The sequence below is a fragment of the Macaca mulatta genome, chromosome 15, assembly GCF_049350105.2.
Source record: "Macaca mulatta isolate MMU2019108-1 chromosome 15, T2T-MMU8v2.0, whole genome shotgun sequence".
NCBI lineage: Eukaryota > Metazoa > Chordata > Mammalia > Primates > Cercopithecidae > Macaca > Macaca mulatta.
Genome location: NC_133420.1, coordinates 94,323,379 through 94,346,847, shown reverse-complemented (window position 1 = coordinate 94,346,847; position 23,469 = coordinate 94,323,379). Strand labels below are relative to the sequence as shown.

The following is a 23,469-nucleotide window of genomic DNA, read 5'->3' as shown; positions in this document are numbered from 1 at the left end:
TTTTAACATATGCAAATTTAGTTGTGATTTAAGTATTTTTCCTTTGAAAGATATACCAACCTTGTGTTAGATGTTAGCAAAATTAATTATCTTAATTATCCTAAGAATGGAATCTTAATTTTCTTTTTGGAAATTTAAAAATGATTCTTCACAAAAATTAAAAATTAAAAATATACAAAGACCTATATTGTTACTCTCAAGTTATCAAGAAAATAAGGGAAATTCAAGGGGTTAAAAATAAAGAAGAAACTGAGACAAAAATCCAGCCATCTCTCAGTGTCCATGAGGGATTGGTTCCAGGACTACCCATGGATACCAAAATGTGAGGATACTTAAGTGGAACCTGTGGGTATGAAAAGTTGGCCCTCCATATACACGGGTTTTACATCCTATGAACACTGTATTTCTTTTAAAAAGTAACTAGTAATTATTTTTAAAAATTATTTATTTTTTAGAGGAGGACTTGCTCTGTCGCCCAGGCTGGAGTGCAGAAATACTATATTTTCCATCTGAGTTTCCTTGCAGATGCAGAACCTGCTTTGCCAGTACAGAGGGCCCACTGGATTTATTGAAAAAATATCCACACATAAATGGACCTGTGCAGTCCAAACCCATGCTGTTCAAGAGTCAACTGTAATCCATAAGATCTGATAATTTGGCTGCCAGGTGGTGAGACTGGTGATCAGCCACATTTATCAAGGGGGTTAAGACTTAAAAGCAATTTAAAAGGGCCAGGTCTCAGACCTGCACAAGGCAAGGAGTTAAAAGTGAGACTATCCCTGAATAAAACTAGGACCCTTAAGTAAATACATCCTCAGTAAAACAATATATAGAATGTGAAAAATTCACCCACTGGCAAGCAGAGAAGAAAAGGAATTTTGTCATTTTTAATTGGGTTTCTAGTGAGGAAAAGCAGTCTCTCCTAAGAATTTGTCATCACAAGCTTTTGAATTTGGGTTTCATTATACTACCTACATAGACTGAGAAACTCTAAATTAAATGTGGTCCTCTCCTAATATTGTGTGGTGCTTAGAAGAAACAAAAAAATACTCTTAACCTAGGCAACCCATGATTCCCACAGATAAAACCATTCCAAACATGAGCTTTTAATAGAAAATTTAGAAGCATACAAGGAAATAATGCAGGATTAAGTAAGAGTCAGTAGACCAACAAACATCAAAATTAGAACTCCAGGAACTTCCTATCACAGAATTTTCAGATACAGACTATAAAATACATATACATGTTTAAAGATAGAAAAGGAATTGAAACCATGGAGAAATAAGACATTGTTTTAACAAACAAAAAAGATTTCAGGAAAACATAGAAATGATAAATAATCGTCACTGACATTAAAACAGAATATACAGGATGAAAAGGAAATTACTTATAGCTGAAGAGAGATGTGAACTGCAAGCTAGATCTGAAGAAATTATTAAGAATGTAGGGGTTAGGGAGAAAGAAATGGGTTATATGAAAGAGGGATTAAGGGGCGTTAGGCAGAATGAGAAAGAACAACTGATATCTGAGCTCTTTAAGGAGACAAGTCCTCATGTGAATAATAGGAAACAGAGTGGCCAGGTAACTTGACTAACATTACAAAACTAATAAATAGTAGTCCTTGGATTTGAACACAAGCAGCGTTACTTCAGAGTGCAGGCTTTCAACAATTACTTTGTAAAGATATGCAAGAAATACTAGTATTAGTAGTAATAGCTAATACTTAATGCACATTTACTATGTGTCATGGACTGTACTAAGGGCTTTTTGTATTTATTCACTTACTGTTTATAACAATCCTATGGGAAAATAGTTACTTTTCTCATTTTTCAGATGAAGAAACCAAGACAGCTGCAGCACAGAGATTAAATAGCCTGTACAAGGTCATAAAAGTGGTAATAAGAAAAAGTCAGATATTCTGCCTCTGCAGACCACATTCTCTATTGTACTAGTAGGAAAGGCAAACAAAATGATTCTCATGTAAGCAAATGTAGGTAAACACTGACTCTGTTTTTAAAAAGTGATAATTATAGCCCATTCAGGAGATTTCAAAACCAAGTAGAGCCAAAATACACTTAATTCATTAATCCTTGTTTTCTGTCTCTCATTAATATTTAAGGAAGCAGAATAAAAGAATTAATTTGGAGTCTCAAATCTGGATTTAGACTCTAAGGAAAATACTTGCTTATGGATTAAAAAAAAATTCTTCCTCATTGAACGTATTTTCTTGTTCCTACTTTGTTCTCCATCTTTACTCATTCTTTACTTTTACCTTTTTCTCTTGAAGAATGAAAGCCTTGGCCAAGGCACTTTCACAAAGATTTTTAAAGGCATACGAAGAGAAGTAGGAGACTATGGTCAACTTCATGAAACAGAAGTTCTTTTAAAAGTTCTGGATAAAGCACATAGAAACTATTCAGAGGTGTGTATGTTCTTTAGTTCATGTAGTTTATGCTGTTTAAAGATGTACTCTCATATTCATACAACATACTCGTGTGCAGCTTTTCAAAATTGTAAGTTTTAAATGTATCAAGGACTTCTCTGAGGATATATTCTTGTGGGGCTATAGAATTACAGGGTTTGAAAATTACAGGATTACAAAAAATTAATTCCAAACTAATTATGTTTAGCATGTTAGGAGTGTTATTACATTTCTGCATATACTGTGGCCATGATTTTCAAACTTGGCTCCCCAGAGCTTTATGGGTTACACAGAGGTTCTTCTACAATTTCATTTATTTAAAAAAAAAAAAAAGTTTCAAAGGCACTGTACTAAGGAACATACTTAGTGAAATCTGGATGCCTCTGGGCATCATCCAGAGATGCTAGCTGGCAGACCCTGTGGCCAGTTGCCAGAGCTCCGAACACAGCAAGATATGATACTTACAATATCTTAAAGGGTGTTAGTGGAAGATGATGTGAAAAGTTCAAGCCAAAGAGTTGTTCTAATCCAGAACACCACAGTATTGGTGATCGTGATTCACTAAACAGTCATACCCAGTGGTTTTAGTCAATGTCTAGTGGAATTGGAGTGATGTTAAAACTATGCTAGTGTCCTAACACAGATGTCATGATATTTTATCTGCACATTTTTAATTCTTTAGGAAGTATTATTTAAAGGCTACATCCATCTAACTCAGTTCCCTATATCTATCTCTGATGTCTACCTCTGGTTGTACATCTGTCCTCTATTTCAGGTGTTAAGCATCAAGCCTGTTTGACTGGCATCATTCATGATTCCTGTACCACTCTTGCTGTCTCTCACTTTGATCTCCATATTCCAGACTTACACAGGGGTTTCCTCAGAACGTTGATGGTCATTGCAGGTCCATATAAAGGGACCAAAGCACATTGTATCCTTATCTATAGTCATGCTGAGAGTAGGAGAAAGTGCATCTTTATTATGGCAGAGAGAATTTTCTGAACTGAGTACTTATGGACAACAGTCAAACAACAATTCTTTGTACTTTTTGTTTTTCTTTTCCTTAGTCTTTCTTTGAAGCAGCAAGCATGATGAGCAAGCTTTCTCACAAGCATTTGGTTTTAAATTATGGAGTATGTGTCTGTGGAGAGGAGAGTAAGTAAAACTACAGGCTTTCTAATGCCTTTCTCAGATCATCTATTTTTGTTTATATAGAAAATTCAGTTTCAGGATCACAGCTAGGTGTCAGTGTAACCCATAATTTAACAGGAATTAAATATTTTTGAAACTGAAAACACTGTAGGACTGTTCAGTTATATCTTGTGAAAAAGGAAACCAATGAATAAAGTTAAAAGTAGAAGGTTACAATGCCCAAACAATAGAGTATTATAGGAAACAAATGTCTATAACATTTTGTGTTCATGACAGCAAAAGAGATTATGGCAGGTTCAACATAGCATTGGAATAACTGGCCTTTTCATTACAAACTTCTCTGGAATTATGAAGACAAAGCATATAAATGATACACTTAATTTTTAATGGAACTGACTGAAAATATTGTGTTGATATGATACTAGATATATTTTTTGGTTAAATTTAGGTTGTTCATAGAAACTACTAAAAGTATAAATCATACCCCAAGCTTTAATAGTATACAGGCATGCCTCATTTTATTGCACCTTGCTTTATTGTGCTTCTTAGATATTGTATTTTTTACATATTGAAGGTTTTTGGCAACCCAGTGTCTAGCAACTCTGTCGGCAACAGTTTTCCAACAGCATGTGCTCATTTCATGTCTCTGTGTCACATTTTGGTAATTCTGGCAACATTTCAAACTTTAAAAAAAACCATATGGTGATCTGTGATCAGTAATCTTTAATGCTAGTATTGTAATTATTCTGGGGTGTCTCAAACAGAGAGAATATAAGAAGGCAAACTTCATAGATAAATGCAGTGAGTGCTCTGACTGCTACATCAATGAGCCATTCCTCTGTCTCTCTTCCTCTCCTGGGGCCTCCCTATTCCCCAAGACAACAATATTGAAATTAGGCCATTTAGTAATCCCATAATGGTCTTTAAATGTTCAAGTGAAAGGAATATTCACCCATCTCTCACTTTAAATCGAAAGCTAGAAATGAAGCAGCAAATGTTGATGTGGAAGCTGCAGCAAGTTATCCAGAAGATGTAGCAAAGACCACTGATGAAGATGGCTTAGTGAGGAAGGCATGCTGAAAGCCAAGACAGGCTGAAAGCTAGGCCTCTTGCACTAAAAAGGCAAGTTATGAATCCAAAGGAAAAGTCCTTGAAGGAAATTGAAAGTGCTACTACTGTGAGCACATAAATTACAAGAAAGTGAACAGCCTTATTGATGATACAGAGAAAGTTCTAGATAGAAGATCAAACCAGCCACAACATTCCCTTAAGCCAAAGCCCAATCTAGAGCAAGACCTTACTGATCTTCAGTTCTATGAAGGCTGAGAGAGGTGAGGAAGCTGCAGAAGAAAAGCTGGAAGCTACAAGAGGTTGGTTCATGAGGTTTAAGAAAAGAAGCCATGTCCACAGCATAAGTGCAAGATGAAGCAGAAAATGCTGATGTGGAAGCTACAGATAGTTATCCAGAAGATCTAGCAAGGACCATTGATGAAGATGGTGACACTAACAAACAGATTTTCAAATGTAAACAAAACAGCCTTCTGTTGGAAGAATATGCCATCTAGGACTTCCACAGCTAGTGAGGAGAAGTCAGTGCTTGCCTTCAAAGCTTCAAAGGACAGGCTGACCCTCTTGCTAAGGGCTAATGCCACTGGTGACTTGAAATTCAAACCAGTGCTCATTTACCATTCCAAAAATCCCAGGGCTCTACAAATTATGCTAAGTCTACTCTGCCTGTGCTCTATAAATGGAACAATAAAGCCTGGATGACAGCACGTCTGTTTATAGCATGGTTTACTGACTATTTTAAGCCCATTGTTGAGATCTGCTCAGAAAAAAAGATTGCTTTCAAAGTATTACTGCTCATTGACAATGTACCTGGTCACCCAAGCACTATGATGGAGATGTACAAGGATATTCATGTTATTTTCATGCTTGGTGACATAACATCCATTCTATAGCCCATGGATCAAGGAGGAATTTCAACTTTCAAGTCTTATTATCTAAGAAATACATTTTGTAAGGCTAAGCTGCCATAGATAGTGATTCCTCTGGTGGATCTGGGTAAAGTAAGTAGAAAAACTTATGGAAAGGATTCACCATTCTAGATGCCAGGAATAGCATTCATGGTTCATGGAAGGAAATCAAAATGGTAACATTAATAGGAATTTGGAAAAGTTCATTCTAACCCTCCTGGATGACTTTGAGGGATATGGTACTTTAATGAAGGAGGTCACTGCAGAGGTGGTGGAAACAGTAAGAGAACTAAGAAGTGGAGCTTGAAGATGTGACTCAATTGCTACAATCTCATGATTAAACCCTGAAAGAATGAGGCGTTGCTTCTTATGGATAAGCAAAGAAAGTGGTTTCTTAAGATGGAATCTACTCCTAGTGATGATGCTGTGAACATGGTGAAATGACAACAAAAGGCTTAGAATATTACATAAACTTGGTTGATAAAGCAGTGGCAGGGTTTGAGAGGACTGACCCTGTAAAGTTCTACTGTGGGTAGAATGCTATGAAACAGCATTGCATGCTACAGAGAAGTCTTTCATGAAAGGAAGAGTCTGCAGTGAATATCATTGTTGTCTTATTTTAAGAAACTGCTGCAGCCACCTGAACTTTAAGCAGCCACCACCATGATCAGTCAGCAGCCATTAACATCAAAAGGCAAGATCCTCCGCAAGCAAAAAGATTACAACTTTCTGAAGGCTCAGATTATCATTAGCACCTTTTTTGGCAATGAAGTATTTTTTAAAAGTATATTCTTTGTTTTTTTTTTTTTAAAGATATAATGCTGTTGCACACTAAATAGACTCCATTATAGTGTAAATACAAGTTTTATATGTATTGGGATACCAAGAAATTAATGACTTGCTTTATTATGGTAGTCTAAAACCAAACTGGTAATATCTTCGAGGTATGCCTGTATTTTAGTGCCTCACAAAGTTTACATTCAAGAAAATTGTTTATATAATTCCCTATTTTCCACTAGTAATGCAGATTAAATCCACATCTACACTTGTATAACATTTTTTCATATCTTTGAAAATTGATAGTATTTTCAAAAGCAGTGGTTTGGAACCTGTTATATGGAGGTATCTGAGAGGCTCCTGTGGACCACGAAGGAGTCCAGGATTGTTTTTGGAAGCCAACACTTGTTTTTCTGGAAAAATATGTTTTATATTTTTTTTTTTAAAAAGTTTTAAAGATAAAGCAGCACAAAACATTTTTGTATTTTTTCAGAATAAATTAAAAGATTAAATGGAGCTAGAACTCAAATTCTCCTTTATGTCTATAATACTATAGACATTGTTAGTAATTTTTGTGTGTAGAAGAACTTCAGGAAGGTTTGAATGTCTAAAATGTTATGTGGATGATAAATTAAGTGAGAAATTTTCATTTTTTTTAAAAAACAGCCATAATTCAGTACTAATATATAAAGGTGTGCTGGTATATTATATATTATACATTTATGTTATATATATATAAAAAATAACATATAATTGTTTAGACTCCTACTATTGCTGTTGTAAGTAAACTAAAAACCAAAAATATAATGCTGTGTATCCACTAAGTTTTCTTTGAAGTTTTGAGTTTTGCCTAATTTACTTTCTTTACCTATAATAGTCACATGTAAGTATATGAAGATTTAAATTACATATATTTAATTAAATTTATACTTAAGCCTTATTATTACTTATATTTTAATGCAGATATTCTGGTTCAGGAGTTTGTAAAATTTGGATCACTAGATACATACCTGAAAAAGAATAAAAATTGTATAAATATATTATGGAAACTTGAAGTTGCGAAACAGTTGGCATGGGCCATGCATTTTCTAGTAAGTAGTATATCCATTTTATCAAAAAGACACTGTTTTATTTTATAAAACAATATACAAATTATCTTTACCTGGAAACAAAAAATAAATCTGTAATTGGATGCCAATTCATGTAAAACAGTCTGTGTTAGGTGATAAAAGAGATTACTTTAGGCATATGTTTATGTATGTAAAATCACTTTTGAAAAAAAGTTTTGTCATCCCATCAATATCTTAGAACTACTAATAGACAGTCTGTATTTTGTGTCTTTTGGATTTAGAAAATTCAACCAAAAATTATGCAGCAACATGTGCTTCTCTATTTTTGGGCCATTGTACATTATGGTCCATGAGAAAGCAGCGTTGACAGAGAAGAGTACTAGAGGGCCTGCCAGTGATCAGACCCCTCAGGGTGCCACCTATGTTCTGCTGCAGAACTGAAGTAGTGTTTCTTAATGTCAGCTCCCATCCAGAAACACAAACCATCTCAGCCTTAGAACTCACATTAAGTGGCACTGGGTAGTTTTAATTTATTCATTTCATCACAAGCATAGATTATTGTGTTATTTAAAATGTAAAACAGGAAGCATAGTTAGGAGTCATAAATTTCCTTTTTTCTCAATGCATGCCTCCAAATTAATATTTATTATACTATCTTATATATTTTTCTTCTTTAAATCTGTTTTGGGGGCTTGAACTACTAAATGCTCAAATATTTGTGGATTGATATTTGAATATATGTGCGTTTAACTCTAATAGGAAGAAAACACCCTTATTCATGGGAATGTGTGCGCCAAAAATATTCTACTTATCAGAGAAGAAGACAGGAAGACAGGAAATCCTCCTTTCATCAAACTTAGTGATCCTGGCATTAGTATTACAGTTTTGCCAAAGGACAGTAAGTTCTAGAGGGATTATATATAATGTTACTAAACTTTACTTGGGCAGTGGTGTAAAGAGCATGTTGTTAATTTTCCTTGAACTCCATTTAATTCATATGTTCCTGATTAATAATAAAAGTATCTATCACTTTTAGCCATTTAAATTGTTAGTTAAATCTTAGTCTCTATTTTTCTTTCTTATAAGCATATAACTATGGACTGTGAGGTGATTTTTTAAAAACAGTTTTAATCTCTATATATGAAGGATAGGATTTTATCTATTTTTAATATGAGGTTTTCTAATATTCCTTGAGCCACAAGTACATTTTCTAAATATTTTTTTCTTCTCATCACTAAATAAAAATTTATCTAGCCTGAGATCTTAGGACTTTTTTCTACCCTCTGTGAAGAAATTAGTTTAATTATCCAGCTAATTCTGACTTTTTAAAACCTTAAAAAACTTTCATTTGTGTTTGTTAATCTTTACTACTTAACACAGTGGGTTAAAAATACAAATTTCAGTCAGATAGTTGAGAGGGGTTTTTTGGGGGGTCTAGATAATTATAAATGAATTTTGTTATCTTAGCTAATTTGTCTAATTGGATGTTCCAAATTTAGATTCTAAATTGATCAATTTAAGCCAATAGTACATAATGACTTATCTGACAGTGAAGACAGTGATAATTGGGCAGTAGTACAAGAGTATGGCACAAAATTCTTACAGGGTCTTACATCTGGTATTCTGGGAAATTTTATCCTTTGGAGTCAGAAGTGAAGATGGAAAAAAATGTATTCATATGGTGAACGTAGTTTTCAATCAATCAATTTGTCTGTCTATGTCAGAATACTAGAAAGTAGGGTTATATTGCTGCTTCCTTTCTTGAATACAGTCCTTCTGGTGGAATCAAAGACCACAGAAACTTTGCTTGAGAAATTCCACGATTTGAGCAGAGCCCACCTGTATCAATTCCATATACCTAGAATATTTTGGTGCAATTTAGCCATGCCTCAGCTATAAACGCTTATTGGTCCTTGGTTTTTTTTATCATCTGCAAGTGAGAATTGCCAAGGCTATTAAATCAGTAGAACATCTCTGAATGATGTAACATTACCTTATGAAGAAATACCAAAAAGTATCATGGGACAATTTTAGGATAAACTATATTAAAAAAAAAAGATTTGGCCAGGCGCAGTGGCTCATGCCTGTAATTCCAACCCTTTGGGAGACTGATTGCTTTATCACTTAAGCCCAAGAGGTCAAAGCATAGTGAGCTGCAATTGTGCCACTGCACTCCAGCCTGGGTGACAGAGTGTCACCCTGTCTCAAAAAAAAAATTTTTTTTTTTGAAGGTAAAACTAATGAAAAATGGTATGCCAGTTGAGACACTATGGTTTAATGGAAAGATTAATTGATTCAGAACTCACTGTACAGGATTCTAATTCTGTCTCTGCTGCTAACAAATTGTGTGGCTTTGGGCAGATTACTTAATCATGTGTCTCCATGTTGTCATCGTTGAAGATGAGATATTGAACTAGATGACCTTGAAGGTCCCTTCTGGCTCTTAAGCTTATGCAGTCATGTGCACTTACACATCCACCCCCTCCAAAATACAGAAAATAGACCTGATTATTCAAATGATTTGAACTTTAAAGCTATTTACATATAAAAGATTGGTTTACTTGTGAATTATTTAACCCTACTCTGTTCTTATCATTTAAAAGTTCTTCAGGAGAGAATACCATGGGTACCACCTGAATGCATTGAAAATCCTAAAAATTTAAATTTGGCAACAGACAAATGGAGTTTTGGTACCACTTTGTGGGAAATCTGCAGTGGAGGAGATAAACCTCTAAGTGCCCTGGATTCTCAAAGAGTAAGTTTATATATAGACTAAGTTAGAATTACTCTATCTCTGAACTTTCATATTACTTTCACATGATTTGTATTTTTTAGCCCATCTAATTTTTAAAAGAAGGTTGGTGTGGCATTACACAATTTATTCTCTTTGTGGTTCTTTAATTATAGAAGCTGCAATTTTATGAAGATAGGCACCAGCTTCCTGCACCAAAGTGGGCAGAATTAGCAAACCTTATAAATAATTGTATGGATTATGAACCCGATTTTAGGCCTTCTTTCAGAGCCGTCATACGAGATCTTAACAGTTTGTTTACTCCAGGTATGTATTTATGGAGTGATCTTATTGATTTTCCAGCTTTCTATCTTTATTGTATTTAATGAATCATTACTAATTTTTAATTCCTTTAAAACATTTTCTTGATGTCATTTAGGCCCTCTTAATTTCTTATGTTCATATGGCTTTTCATGCTTTATACATATTCTAATCTCCTTGAGTGAGAATTATTTCCTTTTTTAAAAAAAGACCTTTTCTCTTTCAGTAACCTAATTTTAGTTTTCCATTTAATGAGTTGTAAATTATAGTGTTGTTTTTTTTTCTGCTTAAATTGACTTTAAAAAAATCAATTTTTTAACGTTTCTCATATTTTATAAATGATTGATTTTCTAAACATGAGCTGTATTTGTTTTGGTTTGTTCTCTCGTTTTTCAAAATACTGAGCTGAAATGCATGTGTTTGACCTATAGGTGCTTTCTACCCTAGTACTACTCACCTTTCTCACAATAAATATCAGTATATTACCTTACTTTATGAATATGAAAACTACTTATTTTGGAAAACAAATATTTATCCTTTGCAAAGTCTCTCTTGAAAGCCTTTCAGATTATGGGTAATGATTAAAGGCTCCCATTAATATAATCTAAATTATTTGAGTTTCCCTGTATCATTTAGTATTTGTAACTCATGATTATTTTGGCCAACTTGAATGTCAGTTTAGTCCAGAGAATTTTATTTGCTAACTTAAGGTGGTAATATTCTTTATTTCTCCAGATTATGAACTATTAACAGAAAATGACATGTTACCAAATATGAGGATAGGTGCCCTAGGGTTTTCTGGTGCCTTTGAAGACAGGGATCCTACACAGTTTGAAGAGAGACATTTGAAATTTCTACAGCAACTTGGCAAGGTAAATTGTCAGAAGTTTTTCAAATAGAGTATAATCCTTTCATTTAGGAAAAACTTAGAGTGTTTCTAAAGTTCACTTTCTACAACATTTTAAAGAGTGCTTGTAGAAAAAAAAAGGTTTGGTTGTCAGATGTTGGAGAAATGCTGTGTTAAATAAACAGCTATCTTTACTGAATGAAGGGGTCCAGCCCCTCCACACCTGTGAGTAATTCTCATCAGGTGGGATGAGAGACTGAGAAAAGAAATAAGAGACAAATTATACAGAAAGAAAAGTGGGCCGGGGGGACCACCACTCAGCATATGGAAGACCCGCACCGGCAGCGGTCTCTGAGTTTCCTCAGTATTTATTAATTACTATTTTCACTATCTCAGCAAGAGGAATGTGGCAGGAGAGCAGGGTGATAGTGGGGAGAAGGTTAGCAAGAAAACATGTGAGCAAAGGAATCTGTGTCACAAGTAAGTTCAAGGGAAGGTACTATGCCTGGATGTGCACGTAGGCCAGATTTATGCTTCTCTCCACCCAGACATCTCAGTGGAGTAAAGAATAATAAAGCAGTATTGCTGCCAACATGTCTCGCCTCCCGCCACAGGGTGGTTTTTCTCCTATCTCAGAATTGAACAAATGTACAATCGGGTTTTATACATTCAGTTCCCAGGGGCAGGCAGGAGACAGTGGCCTTCCTCTGTCTAACTGCAAGAGGACTTCCTCTTTTACTAATCCTCCTCAGCACAGACCCTTCAGGGGTGTCAGGCTGGGGAATGGTCAGGTCTTTCCCATCCCATGAGGCCATATTTTAGACCGTCTCATGGGGAGAAACCTTGGACAATAGCCGGCTTTCCAGGGCAGAGGTCCCTGCGGCTTTCCGCAGTGCATTGTGCCCCTGGTTTATCGAGACTGGAGAATAGCGATGACTTTTACCAAGCATGCTGCCTGTAAACATTTTGTTAACAAGGCACATCCTGCACAGCCCTAGCCTTAAACCTTGATTCCATACAACACGTGTTTTTGTGAGCTTAAGGTTGGGGCAAAGTTACAGATTAACAGCATCTCAGGGCAAAGCAATTGTTCAGGGTACAGGTCAAAATGGAGTTTCTTATGTCTTCCTTTTCTACATAGACAGTAACACTCTGATCTCTCTTTCTTTTCCCTACAACTGAATAACTTTTCAGAGGCTTTAACATGTAATGTGCATGGAGCATCTTCAAGAGGATGATGAATTAGGCAGTATTACTCAAATTGACTTGACCAAGAGACTGTTTCTTGGTAGCAGGAGTTCATTGTAAGTGATTCAGTGAAATAGAGAAAGGAATACATAAGCTTTTCTATCTGCCTTTCTGCCTTTAGTCATCTCAGGGAGAATTAATCTTATTGCTTAGGGTCTAGGATTTTGACTGTGCCCTATTCACTAGCAGAGGCTCTGTCTATTAAAAGGTCATACAGTCATGTATAACCTACATATTGTAAGTAAGATACCAGGGAATGCTCAGTTCTTAGTAGGTCCAACCATAGCGGTAAGCTGTCTCTTTTTCACATAAGCTTGCTAGGATAAGGTTCTCACTAGTAAGTACCATATGAATGTTGTCTGTTATTATCAGCTATTCCTAAATTCATATTTTCCTGACATATCTCCAGATGTCATTGATTTTCCTCTTTTCTGGGAACTTACAGCATTTATTGTTTCTTCTATACAACTTAATCACATAGTCCTTTGTTGTTTATTAGATCTTGGTTTTTGTTTGCGTGCCTTTTTTTTCCTTGACTTAAAAAAAGTTCCTTTAGATCCCAACAGATTACTAGGCACACAATTTTGTCATATATTGTCAAAACAATGGAATACATACTGGTATTTAAGAAGTAGACATAACAAAGAATACATCAAAAGATCACTAATTTAGATTAACAAAAGGGAAACAGCAGACTAAATTATAAAGTTATCTTTTCAAGTATTTTTTTCTAGTTATGAAAGTGATATAGATACTGCTTTTAGAGAAATTGGAAGATATTACGATGAAGATACATTCCATTTGTTGTAGTCTCTGAACAACTACACAATTTCTTTCAATAGTGAAACCATTCTATATATACAATTCTATACTTGCTATTTTTCATATATCAAGATTTTCCCATTAATATTCTTTTGAGACATAATTTTAAAAGTGAATACACCATAATTTATTTACAACATTCCCCATTATTGTAATTTTGAGTTAATTTTCTTTTGCTTTTAAAAATTTTTCTGTGAGCTTAAAATTCTTTTAAACATAAGTAAATTGAAGAGAGTCTAAGAAGGGATTTTCAAAATATATGTACAATGAAATATATTTCTCAGTAATTTAGTTTGTAGGAAATGAAAGGAAAATGGTGTAATCATTAGTCAGTCATAGATATTTTAATGTGGATATTTCCTATCTGCATTTAACATCATAATTTTACTTTCATCTTTTGTTTGTTTGAAGTAATTGATGTGTTCCATGGTTTGTCTAGCTATTTGTATTGCCTTATTGAAGCCATTCCTACAAAAATGATTGCATGTCACCTTTTCATTTTATAAAAATTAGCTACTGTATCCCTTTAAGTTATCCTTTTCAATTAGTGGTATGGTGAAAATATTCCAAAGAGGGATGTATATTTAAAATTATTTTCATATTTTTTAAGCCAAGAGAAATAATGGTATATATTTTTTATTTTTAAAAAAATATTTTCATACTGTTTGTAAAAGGAGCCAAGAAACTATTGTGAAATCTTTTCTTTTGCTACTTGAAATCTGGATTGTTTTTGCTTTCTTCCTTTCTCCTCATGCTTATATTCTATTTTTTTTAATTTTAACATGGATTATTTATTTGTGTAATAGCCTTACATGTGGATGTTAACAGTGTAAACAGTACCACATATAACCATCAAGATACCTCAATTAGAATTTATAGGACTAAAATGACAGATTCAGATGGTTTAATTACATTTTAAAAGTTTTCTGAAAAAACTTTTGCAATAAAAAAATAAATTGCCCATCAATAAGTTTGATATCTGTTAAAATGATATTTGGTTATCTGCAGATGAAGCAAACAAAGTGTATTCTCCAGATTTTTTAGGCACAGTCTGGTGAGATAGCTGCCAGAAAGAACAGAAAGAGTTGTCATTTATCTCTTGTGAGGACAATTTCTGAAAGTTGAATGAGGGTATCTCTTTCTGGGGATGGTCAAAGTTTACTGATCTCTCTTACTGCTTCACGGCAGTACTGCTGGGTGAGGTAGGTTGTTTGTTGCACACCATCACTCTGTAATACATACTGTGGAGCTCTGTCTGTATCTCCCGGCAAACTGAACCATCTCATGATCATAGCATTCATTTCTGGGAACTGCTGACAGGCAAACCAGACAGGACCAGTGGCTAACCCGAGATTCAGATCAGCTGATGTTGGTTTACCCATGTTAGAACATGAGGTGAAGTCCAGTACATCATCTATTAGCTGAAAAGCTATTCCTACATTTTCTTCGGTACTGATAGGAGATCTCATGCGCCACTGGGTCCGGGCATCCTAGAACAGAGACTGCTTTACAACTGTTGGCTATCAGGCTTGCAGTCGTCTTGAAGGTCTTTTCAAGGTAGTGTGCAAATCTTTCATTCTCATTTTCTTTTGACCCAAGCTGAAGAAATTCACCACACACCAAATCTTCAATAACTTGGGTTAAAATAGATATAACAGTTGTATTTCCAATTTGTGCCAGAGCTATAGATACTACAGAAAGAATTAAATCTCCAGCAAGAACAGCCTTCTTTTCACCTCAGATCTTACTGTGTGTTTTTCTATTCGAGAACTTGCATCATCAATAACGTCATCGTGAACCAGACTAGCAGTGTGGATCATTTCTGCAATTAAGGCTGTGGCGCGCTGGCTAGCTAGCATGTGTCAGAAGTTATTATGATGACTATTACATGCTTGGGCCATTAGCACCATAATAATTGGTCGAAAGGCTTTTCCTTTTACATCAGAGTAGTACTCAGACATTTCCTTAAGTTCTGTTGTTGATACAGGCAGTTCCTTTTTTTTTTTTTTTTTGAGAGGGAGTCTCGCTCTGTCGCCCAGGCTGGAGTGCACTGGTCAGATCTCAGCTCACTGCAAGCTCCGCCTCCTGGGTTCACGTCATTCTCCTGCCTCAGCCTCCTGAGTAGCTGGGACTACAGGCGCCGGCCACCACGCCCGGCTAATTTTTTGTATTTTTAGTAGGGATGGGGTTTCACCGTGTTAGCCAGGATGGTCTCGATCTCCTGACCTCCTGATCCTCCCGCCTTGGCCTCCCAAAGTGCTGGAATTACAGGCGTGAGCCACGGCGCCCGGCCCTGTGAGCAGTTCCTTTCTAATGTCCTTGTACAGACCTTTCAAGTCTCCCCAACCGAGTTTGAAAGGATCGGTATTTCTCACCACTGTGTGTTTTAGTGTACGGGGTTGTGTGATGAAACCGTGATATACTATATACATTTGGACAGGCCGGTGTTAAATGCGTCACAAGATTAAAATAGGACAAGTCAAGTCCCTTCCGCCTATGAGCCTGCACTAGGCATCGGCAGCGGCGGCCCCGCCAGGCTCGGGGAGCCGGACCCAGGTCTCCGCGCCGCTGGCCCCAGGAACAGCCCCGCGCTGCCACGCCACAAGCGCCAGGCCATGGTCTGAAAGTCGTGGCAAGACGGCGGCTCCACCTCTGGCCTGTGATCCTCCTCCTGGGACCTGGAGCCTGAAACCTCTTATGTTCTTTATATCCTTTACCTTCTCACTTCACTCCCAGCTGTTTTGAAATCCTCTTTATTCCTTTTTCCTCCATGGTGCAGATCTGGGATTCAGAAATCAGGATCTTAGTGTGACTACTTTGAAATTATCAGCATCACTCTTAATCTTCTCTGAATATGATTTTTATTTTCCTCTCTTCCCATCATTAGCTAACATCTTGGCCCACATTCCTTGAATACTTTCAGTACTCATTGTTTTCTGGTCACCTTACTTCCTGCCGTTATTTTGGATGCCCTTGCAATACTTAAAAAAAAAAAGATTCCTTGGCTTCTCTACCCCAAACTTATGATTACATTAAATGAGTTCATTTTGAATTCTATAATCCCCTGTAATAACCTTAGGAAATTTCCTATCCTGAAATCTCCCTGTCTGACTATAACTTTATAGCCTTTGGCTTTTTTCAACATAAATGCCTTATTTTTGATATCTTTGGTATTGCTAGTGTCTTTCACACTTTCTTCTTATTGGAACGTAAATTGGTGACCCTTTCTGGAGAGCTTCTCATAGAGCAGTTTGTATCAAGGGCCTTTAAATGTTCATATCTTTTAAACTACTTTCACTGGTATCTACAATTATATTACCCCCCCCTTCCCTTGATTATCTGCTTCACTTTTCCTAGTACGGGAACAATACAACTTAGCATTTTTAAAATTGTGCTTCCATCCCTCAAACACTGTAAGAAAAAAATCAAATACAAATCTTGATTGTTTTCATTGAAAACTGATTTCCAACATTGGTTAGGCACTTAAGACTCTTACTGGTTGTATTAGTCTGTTCTCATGCTGCTAATAAAGACGTACCCGAGACTGGGTAATTTATAAAGGAAAGAGGTTTAATTGACTCACAGTTACCCATGGCTGGGGAGGCCTCAGGAAACTTACAATCATGGCAGAAGGCACCTCTTCACAGGGCAGCAGGAGAGAGAATGAGTGCCAGCAGGGGAAATGCCAGACACTTACAAAACCATCAGATCTCATGAGAACTCACTCACTATCACCAGAACAGCATGGAGGAAACCACCCCCATGATTCAGTTGCCTGCCACCGGGTCCCTCCAATGACATGTGGGGATTATGGGGTTTACAATTCAAAATGAGATATTGGTGAGGACAGTGCCAAACCATATCACTGGTAGTTCTTTTACTCTCCCTTATTTGATTTCTTTTCTGGTCCTATCTCAAACTCTTCTGGTTTTCTATCTTAAATCTTTCTTTTCACTGAATTTTTCTTCATCTCCTTCTTCCATAAGAAAAATAGAGGCATTCCAAGTTAAAAGTGAGACTGATTTTTGCCTATCAAAGTGATAAAGATTTATAAAAAGTATAATGACCATCGTTGGCAGAGATGTGATGAAATACACATTTTCCCACTGCTTATTGGAACATCAAATGGTAACCACTGCCAGAGAGCTTCTAATGCAGTGTGTATCAAGGCCCTTTGAAATGTTCTTATCTTTTGAACAGCTATTTAAGTATCCTTAATAGAGATATACACAAATATTTATTTATAAGAATATTATTGCAATGACATGACTGTATTTAAAAAATTTTCTTAGTGTACATTTATGTTTACAATGTTAAAAATTAGTGCATTCATGTGACAATATACAATAATTAAAAATCATTAATTTCAAGGAATATATAGTGGCACTGGAAAATAAATTTTATGAACACATTGTTAAGTAGAGGGAAAGAAGATAAAACTCATTTCCTACTTTTGTTTTCTAAAATATGTTTTGGAATAATTTCTCACAACAGCCTCATGAGATAGACATTTTATAATTCTCCACTTTAAGGAAGAAAAGCCTCATTTTAGGGAGATGTGAATTGTCTATGGTCACAGAGAGAGCAAGTTGTGGATCAATATTCTAGTTCCAATCTGACTTGAGAGTCCTGGGTCTATCCACCTTGTTGTGTGGCCTTCTAAACTGTGTAATTATAGATTTAACTCTGAGCCTACGTGGTCTAGGTTTTTTTAAAAATTGACTTCAAGTATATAAGTGAAAATATAGTCACTTAGAATCTTGTAACTCAAGAACTACATTGTTTTATCCTGTAAGAATGCAATAATATCCAAAATACACTAATTTGATTAATATCAAAAACCTATAATTTATTTAAATGTTATAGCAACTTACCAATTCTATGTAGTTAATGAGTCTTAGGTAAAAGAGTGGATTTCTTTAAAGACATCTTCAAAAAAAAAAAAAAAAGAGTAGAGTCATCCCATAGGCTAAAAGTTTCTTACTTCTTAATTTGTTTCGGCTGCTATAACAAAATACCACAGAGTGGGTAGCTTAAACATCAGACATTTATTTCTCTCAATTCTAGGGCCTGGAAAGTCTGAGTTCAAAGTTCTGGCAGGGGTTGGTTTCTGGTGAGGTTTCTTCTTGGCTTGCACATGGCCGTCTTCTTGCTGTGTCCTCACATGGGAGAGATTGCTGTAATGTCTCTTCCTCTTATAAGGGCACTAGCCTTGTCACATGAGGGTTCCACCCTTATAACCTAATTTAACTTTTATCACCTCCTCACAAGGCGCTATCTCCAAATACAGTCATAATGGGGTTAAGGCTTATTATATACATTTTGGGTGGGGGTCACAGACATTTAGCCCATAACAGACACATTCCATCCAGATCACTGACAGTGATATCAAAAGGTATTTTGTAAAAAAGGAAAATTCTTCCTGGAAGTTAGTGACAAGAGTTTAGGAATTCCTCAGCATGTCCCTTGGCTTATCTTGATAATTAATGCTTATCATTTATTTAAATGCTTTTTTGAAGTAATTTATATTTCAGCCTGTAATTCCTTTTGAAGAAATTAAATTTATAGGTTTACTATGCACCTGTTGAGATAGTATTTCCTTTTCTTGTTCTAAGAGTTCCTTAATCTAAGCTTAAAGATATGTCTGCTAATTCCAGCTACTAGAATTTTCTATATAATTTATTTGTAATTTGCCTTGAAAACTTGGTATTTCCATCCTAATGTGATGTGTCATTTAGGGTAACTTTGGGAGTGTGGAGATGTGCCGGTATGACCCTCTACAGGACAACACTGGGGAGGTGGTGGCTGTAAAAAAGCTTCAGCATAGTACTGAAGAGCACCTGAGAGACTTTGAAAGGGAAATTGAAATCCTGAAATCCCTACAGCATGACAACATTGTAAAGTACAAGGGAGTGTGCTACAGTGCTGGTAAGCTGCCCATTGAAACCTGTTTGAAATTCAAGATATGTCTTTGGCATCCTGTGTAATAGAAACGTACGGTGTCTAATGATCTGGACTTATGCCAATGCCCAGAGGGACAGGCATTAGTCTATAATGACTGGAGATTGTGTTTGGTGATTATAAACTATAACTATAGGAAGTATTTGGCTAGTTGTTTAAACATTCTTTTCACCTCTTGCTTAAGTTTACCAAGAGAGCATCATTTTTAGAGAAATGGTTTTTGCTTACATTTTCTATAAAAATATTTTTGAATTTTATGTTTTTTGTTTGATATAAATGAGGAGAAAGGAAGTTTTCTCATCAGTTTATTTTGGTTTGCCTAGAGTTATAGAAAACTGAAACGCAAGTAGTTTCAAAGCTTTTATTCAAAATTTATTTTCGTTATTTATTCAAGTTTTTGATTCAAAAAGACTATGTTCTTAACAACTATATCACCTTTAATGTATAATAAAGTTTTGTCATCTTAGATTTTATATATGTTTAAGTCATTTATGTATGATAGTTTTCTAATATTTAATCAGTATAATATGGCAGAGTAAAATATTGTTTCCACCTTTATGTTAAAAGGTCGGCGTAATCTAAAATTAATTATGGAATATTTACCATATGGAAGTTTACGAGACTATCTTCAAAAACATAAAGAACGGATAGATCACAAAAAACTTCTGCAGTACACATCTCAGATATGCAAGGTACCTAATATCCTGATTATTTGCTGTAGATGAAGCAACCATATTGAAGTAAATGTTAGGAAATCATCTAGACTTTTTCATAGATAATAAAGGGAATATATAGGGTTAAGACCATTTAAATTGTTTATGTTTATAAAACTAGCTGAAAGAAACATGTTTTATCCATAGGGTATGGAGTATCTTGGTACAAAAAGGTATATCCACAGGGATCTGGCAACAAGAAATATATTGGTGGAGAATGAGAACAGAGTTAAAATTGGAGATTTTGGGTTAACCAAAGTCTTGCCACAAGACAAAGAATACTATAAAGTAAAAGAACCTGGTGAAAGTCCCATATTCTGGTGAGTATATTTCAGTATGATAAATGAAATTTTACAGCACAGACTTCAAACTTTATTGTTGTTATTTAATAGTTTGCCATTTCTGTATTTACAGTAACAGTGAACATTTAGGTCTTTTAAGTCTTACATTTAACCTTTTTGTTTTAGGTCTTATAGTCATGGTTATAGTCCACATGGGAATAATGGCATGTGCTTTATTTTTATTAAGTATTTTCTTGTTTATAGGGATTGTAGGTTTTTCTTCAAAACCGTCTCCTATTTATGGAGGCTTAGGGCTAATTATTAGTGGTGCTGTGGGTTGTGGTATGTGTTGAATTTTGGTGGGGCTTTCATGGGGTTAATAGTCTTTTTGATTTACTTGGGTGGTATAATGGTTGTTTTTGGTTATTCTCTGGTGATAGCTATTGAGGAGTATCCTGAAACATGAAGGTCAAGTACTGATATTTGAGAGGCTTTATTATTAGGATTATTAATAGAGTTGATGTTGGTTTGGTGAATAGTTGAATATGATGGGGTGGTGATCACAGTTGATTTTAATAGTGTAGGGAGTTGATTAATTTTTGAGGGGGAGGGGTTGATTCATGAGGATTTTGTAGGTGCGGCTGCCTTGTATAGTTATGGGTGTTGGTTAGTGGTGGTTGCTGGTTGATCATTGTGAGTATTTTTGTTGCAATTGAAATTACTCAGGGTAATAGATTAGATAATTAATAGTAGAGGTTAGGCCTTTTTGGGCAGATACAGTAACAGAGGCTGAAGTTTGGGTTCGTGAAATGGTTTTTGGTATAGACTTCTAGTCAAACTGGGTCTAGAAGTGAAGCTAGATTTTGGCTTCTGAAGGTTGAATGGTGAATTGTAGCTGAATAAAAACCTAGTATATTGGAGAAATTAAATGTCTATAATGGGTACTTTAAGGTTATTAGTTATGAAATTAAGCTCCATTGCTAGTAAAAGACCTAGGGTGGTTACACCTAGGGCTGTGAGCTTTAGGTGGAGTGGTATATCTGTTTGAGGGATGAAGTAGGAATAATACTGTTAGTGATGAGGAATCTGGTGAAGATACTGCCGATTGCTAGGTGCTTAATTGAGTTAATTAGGTGCTCTAATAGGATAACCTTGTTTTACAACTCTGATTGTTATTAATGATAATAATCCCCTAAGGTTATAAAGTAAGCACAAGTAAATACATAAAAACGTTAGGTCAAGGTGTAGCTCCTGAGGTGGCAAGAAATGGGCTACATTTTCTACCCCAGAAAATTTCATGACAACCTTTATGAAATCTAAGAGCTCAAGGAGGATTTAGCAGTAAACCAAGAGTAGAGTGCTTGGTTGAATAAGGCCATGAAGCACGCACACACCACCCGTCACCCTCCTCAAATATCATTCTAGAAATATTTAAATTCTCTACGCATGAATAGAGGAGATAAGTCATAATATGGTAAGTGTACTGGAAAGTGCACTTGGACAAACCAAAGTCTTGTTTAACCTAAAGCATCCAGCTTACACCTGGAAGATTTCATCACAACCTGATCACTTTGAGCCAACCCTAGCCCCACTAAAAATATTATTAAACCATCCTAAACCATTAACCTTAGACAAAAGTATAGGCAATAGAAATTCTTATCTTGGCACAATAGATACAGTACCGTAAGGGAAAGATGAAAGAACTGAGCCAAGCATTAAAAAGCAAAGACAAGCCCTTATACCTTCTGCATAAAGTATTAAGTAGAAATAACTTTACGCAGAGAACCACAGCCAAGTCCCCCGAAACTAAACGAGCTACACAAGAATGGCTGAAAGAGCATACTCACCTATGTGGCAAAATAGTGGGAAGATTAATGAGTAGCAGTGCTAAGCCTACCCAGCCTGGTGATAGCTGGTTGTCCAGAGAGAATCTTAGTTCAACTTTAAATTTACCCACAGAATTACTTAATCTCCCTGTAAGTTTAACTGTTAATCTAAAGAGGGACAGCTCTTTAGGTCCTAGGAATCAACCTTCCTACAGAGAGTACAAAATAATATCTCCATAGTTGGCCCAAAAGCAGCCAACAATTAAGAAAGCGTTCAAACTCAACATCCGTTATTTAATAGAAGCAATAATGTTAATATAAATAACATGAAAATATTCTCCACTGCATAAGCTTACATCAGACCGGAATAACCCACTGACAGTTAACAGCCAAATATTTTACAATAAGCACCCTATTCTTTATACTGTTAATCCCACACAGGCATGCTCTAAGGAAAGATTACAATAAGTAAAAGGAACTCAGCAAATCTAACCCTGCCTGTTTACCAAAAACATCACCTCTAGCATTATCAGTATTAGAGGCACTGCTTGCCCAGTGACATATGTTTAACGGTACCTTGACCATGCAAAGGTAGCATAATCACTTGTTCCCTAAATAGGGACTTACCAAATGGCCACATGAGGGTTCAGCTATCTCTTACTTTTAATCAGTGAAATTGACCTATTGGTGAAGAGGCAGTTACAAGCAAATAAGACGAGAAGACCCCATGGAGCTTTAATTAATTAATGCAAATAAAAACTCAAAGAGCCTACAGGCCCTAACCTACTATCTCTGCATTAAAAATTTTGGTTGGGGTGACCTCATAGCATATTCAACCTCTGAACAACCTAAACTAAGACCGCACTAGTCTAAGCGAGTTAATACACATTGACCTAATAATTTGATCAACAGCACAAGTTACCCTAGGGATAACAGTGCAATCCTATTCTATCATATCGATAATAGGATGTCCTGATCCAACATTGAGGTCGTAAACCCTAATGGTGTAGCCACTATTAAAGGTTTGTTTATTCAACGATTGAAGTCCTACATGATCTATTTCAGACCAGAGTAATCCAGGTCGGTTTCTATCTATTTAACATTTCTCCTAGTATGAAAGGACAAGAGAAACAGGGCCAACTTCATAAAGCACCCTCCCCCCATAAATGATGCTATCTCAATCTAGGAAATCACCACATACCCCACCCAAGAACAGGGTTTCTTAAGATGGCAAAGCCTGGCAATAGCATAAAACGTTAAACTTTACAATCAGAGGTTCAACTCCTCTTCTTAACAATATGCCTGTAATTAACCTTCTCCTA

The 23,469-nt window shown here is 35.7% G+C and overlaps 1 protein-coding gene and 1 pseudogene across 8 annotated transcripts in view; one reads left to right on the top strand and one right to left on the bottom strand.

Moving 5' to 3' along the window:
* Positions 1-23,469, top strand: part of JAK2 (Janus kinase 2) — a 155,738-nt gene that overhangs the window by 91,957 nt on the left and 40,312 nt on the right. For all 8 annotated transcript variants that reach the window (XR_013404577.1, XR_013404578.1, NM_001265901.2 and 5 more), the window contains 10 exon segments: positions 2,288-2,422; positions 3,490-3,577; positions 7,291-7,418; positions 8,157-8,295; positions 10,001-10,152; positions 10,305-10,455; positions 11,185-11,321; positions 19,105-19,294; positions 19,895-20,019; positions 20,188-20,360. Coding sequence is in view for 6 of the 8 variants with exons in the window: in NM_001265901.2 (NP_001252830.1) it covers positions 2,288-2,422; positions 3,490-3,577; positions 7,291-7,418; positions 8,157-8,295; positions 10,001-10,152; positions 10,305-10,455; positions 11,185-11,321; positions 19,105-19,294; positions 19,895-20,019; positions 20,188-20,360 (1,418 nt within the window). In the remaining 2 variants the exon portion in view is untranslated.
* LOC100424035 (all trans-polyprenyl-diphosphate synthase PDSS1 pseudogene) lies at positions 14,455-15,355 on the bottom strand (annotated as a pseudogene).